Raw genomic sequence first — 11,482 nt, 5'->3', positions numbered from 1 at the left:
AGGGAAGGGAAAGGTTATGGTATGGTCCTTGGATTGAAAAAAATAATAAATATTTTTAAGGTATCAGTTATTCCCTAGTAAATCTATCGGTTCATCTATCGGTTCAAAATAATTCTAGTAGCAATAGTTTCATCTTTACAAAATTTTTCTAGACTTTTCCACACAATTATAATAGAACCCCTAAATTTAAAAAAGTAATAGGAGAGGACTAGAGCCTTGCCAGGTGAGATATTAAAGCAAATTATGAACCCACAAAAGTAAAACACTGTGGAACTGGTACAATAAAGCAGAAAGATATTCAGAAATAGATGGTAGTAGTTACCACACTGTAATATGAGATAAAGGGAACTGGGAAAAAAATTGTTTCAGCATACAGGAAAACAAATTTCAGATAAAGAACTGTTTAAAATTTTTTATGTATGAAAGTGAAGAGCACTGTGCTAACTACTTACTTTTAAAAAACTAAATGTACAGATTTCACAACCATAATGAGTAAAACTTCTATATATTTAAAATAATAAATCCACAATATAAATAACCAGAAGTACAGAAACTTTATCCTAATCACTTTTATATCCTCAGGGCCACAAACAGTGCCTGCTGCATTGTAGATTTACAAATAATTTACTTTTGTCAAATGACAGGACTCGAGTGTATCCTTTGAATCAAACAAGACAGATTTTATAACCTTATAAAAATAGTTTAAAATATCTATGATTTCTCCAGATGTCAGCTGGGATTCTGACAGGGATTGCATTGAATCTGTAGATCAGTTTTTAAGGTATTGCCATCTTAACATTGTTACATCTTCCAGTCATTGAGCATGGAATGTTTTTCCAAATATTTAGATCTTCTCTAATTTCTTTCAACAACAATTTATAGCTTCCATAGCATAAGTTTTTCATTTCTTTTGTTAAACTGATTCCTAAGTGGTATACTCTTTTTGTTATATAGATAAGGGATTCCTATGTTGCCCAGGCTGGTCTCTAATGCCTGGCCTTACCTTCTTATGCGCCAGGACAACAGGCATGAGCCACCACACCTCCCCCTAAGCAGTATACTCTTTTTGATGCTATTATAAACTGCATTATTTTCTTAACTTCGTTTTTGGATTGTTCATCACAAGTGTATAGAAGTACAATTGACGAGAAGTGGCCGAGGTGGCGGACTAGAAGCAGCTAGCATGTGGGGCTCTCACGGAGAGGAACAGAAGGGGCGAGTAAATACAGCACATTCAACTGAAACATCCAGGTACTTGCATTGGGACTAATCAAGGAAACAACTTGACCCATGGAGAACAGAGAAAACCAAGACAGGACAATGGCCCACCTGGGAACAACACAGAGCCAGAGGAACCTCCCCGACCCAGGGAAGCGGTGAGTAAATGAGGGACCCCAGGGATCGATGCTTCTCCCACGGATCTTTGCAATCCTTAGTTCAGGAGATTCCTTCATGAACCCACTCTACCAGGGCATTCAGTCTGATACACAGAGCTTCATGGAATCTCAGCAGAGCAGCCGCTCAGGCACGTGCAGAGACCGGGAGCCTTAGATACCCAGGCTTTCCAGGCTTCCCAGGAAAAGCAGCTGCAACTATGGCAAAGCAGGAAGTTAAACCCCCTACATAGCCCTAGGAAAGAGGCTGAATCCAGGGGGCTGAGAAGTGACTGTCTGTAGGCCCCAATTGCACAGCACCTCACAGGATATGACCTACTGGCTTGGAAATCCAGCCAGCCACTGGTAGCAGCATTGCACCTCCCTGGATGGAGCTCTGTGGGGAGGGGCAGGCTACCATGTTTGCGGTTTGGGTGACTTCGCCATTCCGGCCTTCAGACTTTGGAGAGTTCAAACTGACCAGGGGCAGAAGGGATCTCCCCAGCACAGCACGGCTATTCTACAAAAACATGGCCAAGCTGCTTTTCTAAGCAACCTGGTCCCTGATCCTGTTCCTCCTCACCGGGTGGAACTTTTAACCAGAGCCTGCAGTCACCCACACCTGTATTCTGCAGCCCACAGAGATTTGAAACCTCAATGGGACAGAGCTCCCAGAGGGAGGCGTGGGCCACCACCTTTGCTATTTGGATGACTTAGCCATTCCAGACTTCAGCTTTGGAGAGTCCAAGCCAACTGGGGCAAAAGCTGTCCTTCAGCGCAGCACAGCTGCTCTACAAAAATATGGCCAGACCACTCTCTTAAGGGGATCTCCAGTGCTGTTTCTCCTCACAGGGTGGGACCTCCCAACTGGGGTCTTCTGCCAGCTCAGCTGGTGTTTTCTGGCCAACAGAGACTTGAAACCTCCCTGGAACGGAGCTCCTAGAGGGAGGGCTGAGCTGCCATCTTTGCTGTTTGGGCAACTTAGCCATCCAGCCTTCGGGCTTTGGAGAATCCAAGCTGACTAGGGGTGGAAGCAGTCCCCCAGCACAGCATAGCTGCTCTCCAAAAACATGGCCAGACTGCTTTTTTAAGCAGGTCCCCAGTCCCCTTCCTCCTTGCTGGGCAGGACTCCCCAACTGGGGTCTCCAGCCATCCTCACCAGTGCTCTGTTTGGGTGACTTTGCTGTTCCAGCCTTCAAACTTTGGAAAGTCCCAGACAACCAGGGACTGAAGGGACCCCCAGCACAGCACAGCTGCCCTACAAAAACATGGCCAGACTGCTTTTTTAAGTGTGTCCCCAATCCTATTCCTCACCACCAGGTGGGACTTCCTAACCAGAGCCTCTAGCTATCCCCACTGGTGTTCTCTGGCTGACACAGGTTTCAAACCACCCTGGGACAGAGCTCCCAGAGGGAAAGTCAGGCTGCCATCTTTGCTGTGTGGGCAGCATTACCATTCCAGCCTTCAGGCTTTGGAGTGTCGGGGCAACCGGGGGCTGAAGCAGACGCCCCAGCAGAGCACAGCTGCTCTATGAAAACATAGCCAGATTGCTTTTCTAAGCAGGTCTCCAATCCCATTCTTCCTTCCTGAAATGGACCTCCCAACCAGGGTCTCCAGCCACCTCCTACAGGGTTTGGGCTGGCAACAGGTCTGTACCTCCCTGGGATGGAGCTCCCAGAGGGAGGGGCAGGCTGCCATCATGGCTGGTTTGCAGCCTTCACTGGTGATACCTCCAGCTACTAGAAAATTCAAGGCGACTAGGGACCAGAGCAGGTAGCAAGCATACCACAACAGCTCTATGAAAAAGCAGCCAGACTGTTAAAGATGGGTGCCCATTCCCATATCTCCTCACCAGGAAGCTATCAAGCCAGCCACCCCGCACCAGAGCTATCAAGCCAGTAGCAGCTTGGCAATTCCCTGGACAAAGCCTCCAGGAGCAACTAAAAGCCTCTCTGCCACTGCCTCTGCAGTGGAACTACTCTTGCTACCCTCAGACTAATGAAGAAGCAAAGATCCTAAGTGCCTTATTCACCCCTCCAACAAGCTGCAATTGACCCAAGGAGGAAGGCCAGACTGTCTCACATGGGTCCCACACACCCTCCACTGCTCATCACAGACCCTCCATCCTGGGCTGATTGCACTAAGCGATTGCGGACCTGCATCTCTCTGGGATGGAGTCCCCAGGAGCCAAGCAAAAGATCCTTGGCCACAATCACTACTAAGGTCCCTTCCTCCACTGCCTCCAAGTGGAGGAGGGAACACAAGTACTGAGATCACACCAGAGTGGCAGTGAGCAGCCCAGGAGTGCCAAGCCACAATCTATAGCCAGCACTCAAGAGGGAGAGGAACTCCCCCTTTCAGAGTGTTGAGAGGGAACACAGCTGCAACTGTGAGGAAATATAGGGGAGCCACATAACTGAGCAAAAGTCTACCAACTGATTAATTAGCCTAAGTGCCACCTACTGGATCACACCCCAAAGCTTCAACACCAAAAATACCTCACTAACATATACCCCAGCCTGAAACCGGAGATAATAAGTGAGCTTCAAATAAAGACCCTGCACAAAGCCTTGGCTTGGTGAAAAAATCCAGAAAAGAAGTCTATCAACTGTACTCAATCTACACTGCAGTTAAAGGAACACCCCACATGCAGAGATGAGAAAGAATCAAAGCAAGAACTCCAGTAACTCAAATGGCCAGAGTATTATATGTCCTCCAAACGATCACACCAGTTCTCCAGCATGAGTTCTTAACCAGGCTAAGCTGGCTGAAATGACAGAGATAGAATTCAGAATATGGACAGGAACAAAGATCATTGAGATTCAGGAGGATGGCAAAACCTAATCCAAGGAAACTAAGAATTACAATAAAGAACAATATAGCCAGCTCCCTCCATATTCCTGCATTATCTTGTCCTTTTTTAAGGCTGTATAGTATTCCATGGTGTATATGTACTACATTTTTTTTATCCAATCTGTCACTGGTGGGCATTTAGTAGATTTCATGTCTTTGCTATTGTGAATAGTGCTGCAATAAATATTCATATGTGTGTGTCTTTATGGAGGCTATATTGTCCTTGGCAAACTAATGCAGGAACAAAAAAGCAAATATTGCATGTTCTCACTTACAAGTGGGAGCTAAATGATGATAATTTTTGAACACAAAGAAGGAAACAACAGACACTGGGGTCTACTTGAAGGTGGAGAGTGGGAAGAGGGAGAGGAGCAGAAAAGATAACTACCGAGCACTGGACTTAAAACCTGGGTGATAAAATAATCTGTACAACAAACCCCCATGACATGGGTTTATCTATGCGACAGACCTTCACACGCACCCCCAAACCGAAAATAAAAGTTAAAAAAACAACTGATTGTTGTGTATGATAGTGTATCCTGAAATCTTGCTAACATAGTTCAGTAGTTCTAACAGTTTTTTTAGTGGACTCTTTCACATGTATAGTTTTTCTATACATATGATCACATCATCTTCAAATAGAGATAATTTTACATCTTCTTTTCCAGGGTAGATGCCTTTTATTTCTTCCTTTCCCCAGCTGTCCTGGTTAGAACCTACCATACAATGTTGAATAAGAGTGACAAGAGCAGACATCCTTGTATTATTACTGATTTTAGACAAAAAGCATCCAGTCTGTCACCATTAAGTATGATGTTAGCTATGTGGTTTTTATATATGCCCTTTATCAGGTTGAGGAAGTTCCTTCCCCTTTATTTACTAAAAGTTTTATCAGGAATGCATGTTGGATTTTCTCAAATACTTTTTCTGAATCTATTGAGGTAATCCTGTGATTTTTTTTTTTTTCATTCTACTGATATGATTTTCAGATGTTAAACCAGTCTTACATTCCTGGGATAAAACAAGCAGATTCTAAAATTCATATTGAACTTCAAGGGATCCAGGATAGCCAAAACAATCCTGAAAAAAAAAACAAAGTAGAAGGACTCACAATTCTCAATTTTGAAACTTACCACAAAGCAAGGGTAATTAAGAGAGTACACTATTAGCACAAGGATAAACATAAACATCAGTCGAATAGAACTGAGAGTCCAAAAATAAACCTATGTATCTATGGTTGACAGATTTTTCGACAAAGGTGCTAGGATCCTACAGTGAGGAAAGAATAGTCTTTTTAACAAATTGTGCTGGGACTGCTGGATATTCACGCAGAAAATGAAATTGGACACTTACTGTATAAAATTATTAATTCAAAATGGATCAAAGCACAAACAAATGGAAAGACATCCCATGCTCACGGATTAGAAGAATCAATATGGTTAAAATGACTATACTGCCCAAAGCAATCTACAGATTCTATGCAATTCCTATCAAATTACCAACATCATCTTTCACAGAATTAGAAAAAACAATACTAAAATTCATAGGGAACCAAAAGAGAGCCCAAATAGCCAAAGCAATCCTAAGCAAAAAGAACAAAGCCAGAGGCATCACATTACCCAACTTCAAACTACTCTATACTAAACTATACAAAAGGCTATAGTAACCAAAACATTATGGTACTTGTATGAAAATAGACACATAGATCAGTGTAAAAGAACAGAGAACTCAGAAGTAAAGCCACATATTTTCAACCAACACGTCTTCAACAAAGTCAACAAAAAACAATGAGGAAAGAAAATCCTATTCAATAAATGGTGCTGGGAAAACTGCCTAACCATACGCAGAAGAAAATAACTGGACCCCTATCTCTCACCACATACAAAAATTAACTCATGATGGATTAAAGACTTAAATGTAAGTCCTCAAACTATAAAATTCTAGAAGAAAACCTAGGAAAAATTTCTCCGGACATCAGCCCAGGAAAAGAACTTCTCACTAAGACCCCAAAAGCAATGCAACAAAAACAAAAATAGACAAATGGGACTTAAATAAACTAAAGACATTATGCGCTGCAAAAGAAACTATCAACAGAGTAAACAGACAATCTACAGGATGAGAGAAAATTTTTGCAACCTATGCATCCAATAAAGGACTAATATCCAGAATCTATAAGGACTTTAAACAAATCAACAAGAAAAAAACAAATAACCCCATTAAAAAGTGGGCAAAGGGCCAGGTGTGGTGGCTCATACCTGTAATCCCAGCACCTTGGGAGGCCAAGGTGGGTGGATCACCTGAGGTCAGGAGTTCAAGACCAGCCTGGCCAACATGGTGAAACCCCATCTCTACTAAAAATACAAAAAATTAGCTGGGCAGGGTGGTGGGCACTGTGATCCCAGCTACTTGGGAGGCTGAGGCAGGAGAATCACTTGAACCCAGGAGGCAGAGGTTACAGTGAGCCAAGATCCCGCCACTGCACTCCAGCCTGGGCAACAAGAGTGAGACTTTATCTCAAAAGGAAAAAAAAAAAAAAATAAGTGGGCAAAGGATGGAAACAGACAGTTCTCAAAAGAAAACATAAAAGTAGTCAACAAACATAAGACAAAAAATGCTCAACATAATCATCAAAGAAATACAGATCAAAACCACAATAAGATATCATCTCATACCAGTCAGAATGGCTATTGATATGGTTAGGCTTTGTGTCCCCAGCCAAATCTAATCTTGAATTGTAATCCCCATAATCTTCACAATCCCCACATGTCAAAGGAGAGACCAGGTGGAGGTAATTAATGGGGGGGCAGTTTCCCCCATGCTGTTCTCATGATAGTAAGAGAGTTCTCATGAAATCTGATAGTTTTAAGGGGCTCCTCCCCCTTTGCTTGGCTCTTCTCCTTCCTGCCACCTTGTGAAGAAGGTGCCATGCTTCCCCTTTGCCTTCCACCATGAGTGTAAGTTTCCTGAGACCTCCCCAGCCATGCTGAACTGTGAGTTAATTAAACCTCTTTCTTTTATAAAATACCCAGTCTTGGGCAGTTCTTTACAGCAGTGTGAAAATAGACTAATACAGCTATTATTAAAAAGTCAAAAATAACACATTATGGCAGGGCTGCAGAGGAAAGGGAACACTTATAAACTATTGGTGGGAATGTAAATCTGTTCAACCCCTATGGAAAACAGTGTAGAGAGTTCTCAAAGAACTAAAAATAGAACTACCGTTTGACCCAGCAATCCCACTACTGGGTAGCTACCCAAAGGAAAAGAAATTATTATTTCAAAAAGATGCCTATACTTGTATGTTTACTGCAGCACTATTCACAATACCAAAATCATGGAATCAACCTAAGCACACCAACACTTGATTGGATAAAGAAAATAGGGGACACATACATCAAGGAATACTACGCAGCCATAAAAAAGAATGAAATCATGTCCTTCACAGGAACATGGACTGAGCTGGAGGCCATTATTCTAAGAGAAATAACAGAAATAGGAAATAAAATACTACACATTCACAGTTATAAGTGTGAACTAAACAGTGGGTAACATGGACATAAAGATGGGAAAAACAGACGCAAAGAACTCCAAAAAGGGGAAAAGTGGAAGAGGGGTGAAGGCTGAAATCCTACCTATTGGGGACTATGTTTAATATTTGGTTGATAGTTTCACTAGAAACCCAAATCTCAGCATTGCACATTATGCAATATAACAAACCTCCACCTATCCCCAAATCTAAAATGAAATTTCAAATTTAAAAATTAGTAATTTAAAAAAATGGATCAAAGACCTAAGTGTAAGATCAAAACTATAAACTTCCTAGAAGAAAACATAGAATAAACTTTTATAACCTTGGTTTTGGCAAAGGATTCTTAGATATATACCAAAATAATGAGAAATGAAAGAAAGAGTAGATAAATTGGACTTCACCAAAATAAAAAATCTTTTGCTTCAAAGGACACTGTCAAGAAAATGAAACGGGCCTATAAAATAGAAAAAAAAAATGCAAATCAAATATCTGATATTAGACTTGTATCTAATATATATCTGTTATAATTCAGTAATACAAAGGCAAATAACCAAATTTAAAACTCGGCAAAGGAAATGAATACACATTTATCTAAATAAGATACACAAATGATCATTAAGCACATGAAAAGATGCTCAGTATCCTTAGTCACTAGGAAAATGCAAGTCAAAACCACAATGAGATATCACTTCTTACCCACAAGGGTTAGCAAGGATATAGAAAAACTGTAACCCTCATACACTGCTGGTAGGAATGTAAAATGGGGCAGCTGCTTTGAAAACAGTCTGTCAGTTCCTTAAACAATTAAACATACAGTTACTACATGGCCCAGTAATTATACTCAGGTATATTTCTAAGAGAAATGAAAACACATGTCCACGCAGAAACATGTACATGAATGTTTATAGCAACATTATTCATAAGAACCAAAGGGTGGAAACAACTCAAATGCTCCTCAGTTAATGGGCAAACAAAATGTGAACTATCCAGACAATGAAATATGTTAGGCCATAAAAAGAAATGAAGTTCTAATACATGCTACAACATGTATGAACCTTGAAGATTATTCCAAGCAAGAAAAGCCTATTACAAAAGACCACATATTAAATGATTCCATTCACATGACATGTCCAGAATAGGGAAATCCATGGAGACAACATGGGTTAGTAATGCCTAAGCTGGAGTGGTGGGGAAAGGTGTTATGAAAAGGGGTGACAGCAGAAACATGCAGGCTTTCTTTTTGGAGTGATCAAACAGTTGTAAAGCTGATTGTGGAGATGGTTGCACATATCTGTGAAAAAACTAAAACCTATTGATCTATTTGGTCAAGTTATATGGTATGTAAATGGTATCTTTAACAAGCTATTAAAAATATTTACAATTTATGACAGATGATTTTTATGAGGTGCTTCAGTCTTAAGCATTCAAAGAAATTGATAGGAAAAGTAGTAAAATCCCCAAAAGAAATGGGGAAAAGAAAATGGCCAATTCACAAGAAATACAAATGGCAAATAAACCTGAAAAAAAAAAATTCAACATCAGCAGTTGCTGAAATAAAACGAAAATAAAAACAAGCATCATTTATCTATCAAATTATCATGGTGTAAGAGAGAGGAGCAAGCATAGCACAGTGTAAATATAGATACGCACATACACATCCATACAGATATTATATGGTTGTTGAATTTTATAAGTTAATCCCCAGGTGCACGTGCACACACACACACACACACACACACACACACACATAGAAAGCATACCAAAGGAGTATTAGTGGTTGTGCTGTACTGTAAAATTATATAGATGGATTACAATGAGCAATAAAAAAATTTTTAAGTAGGTATTTTAAAAAATCCATGAAACTACCCCCTTTAATGTAATCAAAGGAATGAAAAGATCAATGAAGAAGGCAGCATTCTGGAGAGAAATGTGGGCAGCTGCTCACAGTGGGGCAATCACAAACACGTTTCTATTGGAACAACCCCACACCTACGAAGGCAAAAGGTGCCACAGGATATGCCCATCCATGTGGTAGACATCTTCATTCATTACCTGCTTTAGAAGTAACAAGCTGCAGCACAAGAGGTCGTCTCGTTACAATGCCCGACCCTCGAGGAAGAAAGTCCCTAAAAAAAGTAAGAAATATAGATTAAGTCATGAAGGAATTCTGATCACCTATACATTCAAAAACCAAGTTCCACAGCAATTCTCCTAATTCCCAACCTTTCAATGTATCATTTATCCAAAAAATGATAGGCCCATCTTAATAAAAGAAGCGTTTGCAAAGTTAAAAAAAAGAAGGAGGCCCTTATATTGATTGCATAGAAATCCATGTATATTATCATAATGACCTCATTGGAATATGCCATTCATTCATCTAGCTGAAATTTATAAAAGTTTCCACTTAGTTTCTGTGTATTATCAATTAATTTTGATTTTCAGAGAATCAGCATTAAAGAAAATATTTGATACTGAAATTAATTCTTAAACTCTTTTTGATAATTAAAAAACCCAGTACGCTCTTTCGCCTCAAGATCAATATTAGCACCGTCAAATACTGACCATTACTAAGGGCACATTAGATTGTATCCTCTAAATATACTGACATTTTTCCCCAATAAAAGGAAACGAGGCCGGGCACAGTGGTCCACACCTGTAATCCCAGCACTCTGGGAGGCCGAGGCTGTTGAATCGCTTGAGCCCAGGAGTTTGAGACCAGCCTGGACAATGTAGCAAAAACCCAGCGCTACAAAAAAAAAAAAAAAACCTACAAAAATTAGCCAGCCAGACATGGTGGTGTGGGCCTCTAGTCCCAATTACTCAGAAGGCTGAGATGGGAGGATCGCTTGAGCCCGGGAGGCGGAGTTGCAGTGAGCCAAGGTCATACCACTGCACTCCAGCCTGTACAACAGAGTGAGACTCTTGTCTAAAAAAAAGGACACATAAAACGTGGGATCAAGCAGAAACAGATATTTTGTCTGTAGAAATTAACAGCAGAAAACTGCAACTTGAGTTTTGTTTGCTCTCATTCCATTTGTTCTTATTCCTGATAAATGGAGGTTTTGATAAAGTTCATATTTCAAATAGCATATTAATAAACACTAAGCCAATAAAACTGCAGCAAAGAGAGTACTACATAACATTACATCTGCAATGCAACATAAATTATTGCTGATTCTGCAACATCAAAGAATTCATAAACATACCTATAGCACAGTTTTTAAACACATTTAGAATGTCTCACAACTTTTAGAGGAATCATCACAGAATTCCACTCAAAATAAACTTTTCACTCAATGGCAGTGTTTCTCAAAATGTGGTTCCAGGCCCACTAGAAAGTGTTATAACCACAGACACCCAGGACTACTCCTGAAGCTACAGATTCATTATATTCAGGGGAAGGCATGCAGCATTTGTACTCTTAACAAGCTCCCAGATGTTTCTGATGCTCACCAAGGTTTGAAAACCACTGGCCTCAAGTCAGGATATGTTACTCAACAATTCAGTGGGCAATAACAATTCACATGGCATACTATGAGTTTTGAAGGAAATTTGGCAGAACAGAGCTTCAACACAGATGGGATTTCAATGAACAGCAGCTTATAAAATAGGCAAAGGACAGTGAGAATGCTCCAAAACCCAAGCGTTTAGCTGCACTGGTAGTTTGGAATGGAGAGTCAAAAAGATAGAATCAAGCCAAATTTCTCCCACTACAACTAATTTATTT

The 11,482-nt window shown here is 40.4% G+C and overlaps 1 protein-coding gene across 3 annotated transcripts in view; it reads right to left on the bottom strand.

Annotated features, from left to right (window-relative positions):
- The window catches only part of DNM3 (dynamin 3), a 574,343-nt gene that overhangs the window by 480,404 nt on the left and 82,457 nt on the right, over positions 1-11,482 (bottom strand). For all 3 annotated transcript variants that reach the window (XM_017866907.1, XM_017866908.1, XM_017866910.1), the window contains exon 2: positions 9,808-9,881. In XM_017866907.1, the coding sequence (XP_017722396.1) occupies positions 9,808-9,881 (74 nt within the window). The remainder of the gene's footprint in view (positions 1-9,807; positions 9,882-11,482) is intronic.

The sequence above is a fragment of the Rhinopithecus bieti genome, unplaced genomic scaffold (genome assembly GCF_001698545.2).
Source record: "Rhinopithecus bieti isolate Rb0 unplaced genomic scaffold, ASM169854v2 scaffold_1853, whole genome shotgun sequence".
Taxonomy (NCBI): Eukaryota; Metazoa; Chordata; class Mammalia; order Primates; family Cercopithecidae; genus Rhinopithecus; species Rhinopithecus bieti.
This window is presented reverse-complemented; position numbering and strand designations above follow the sequence as displayed.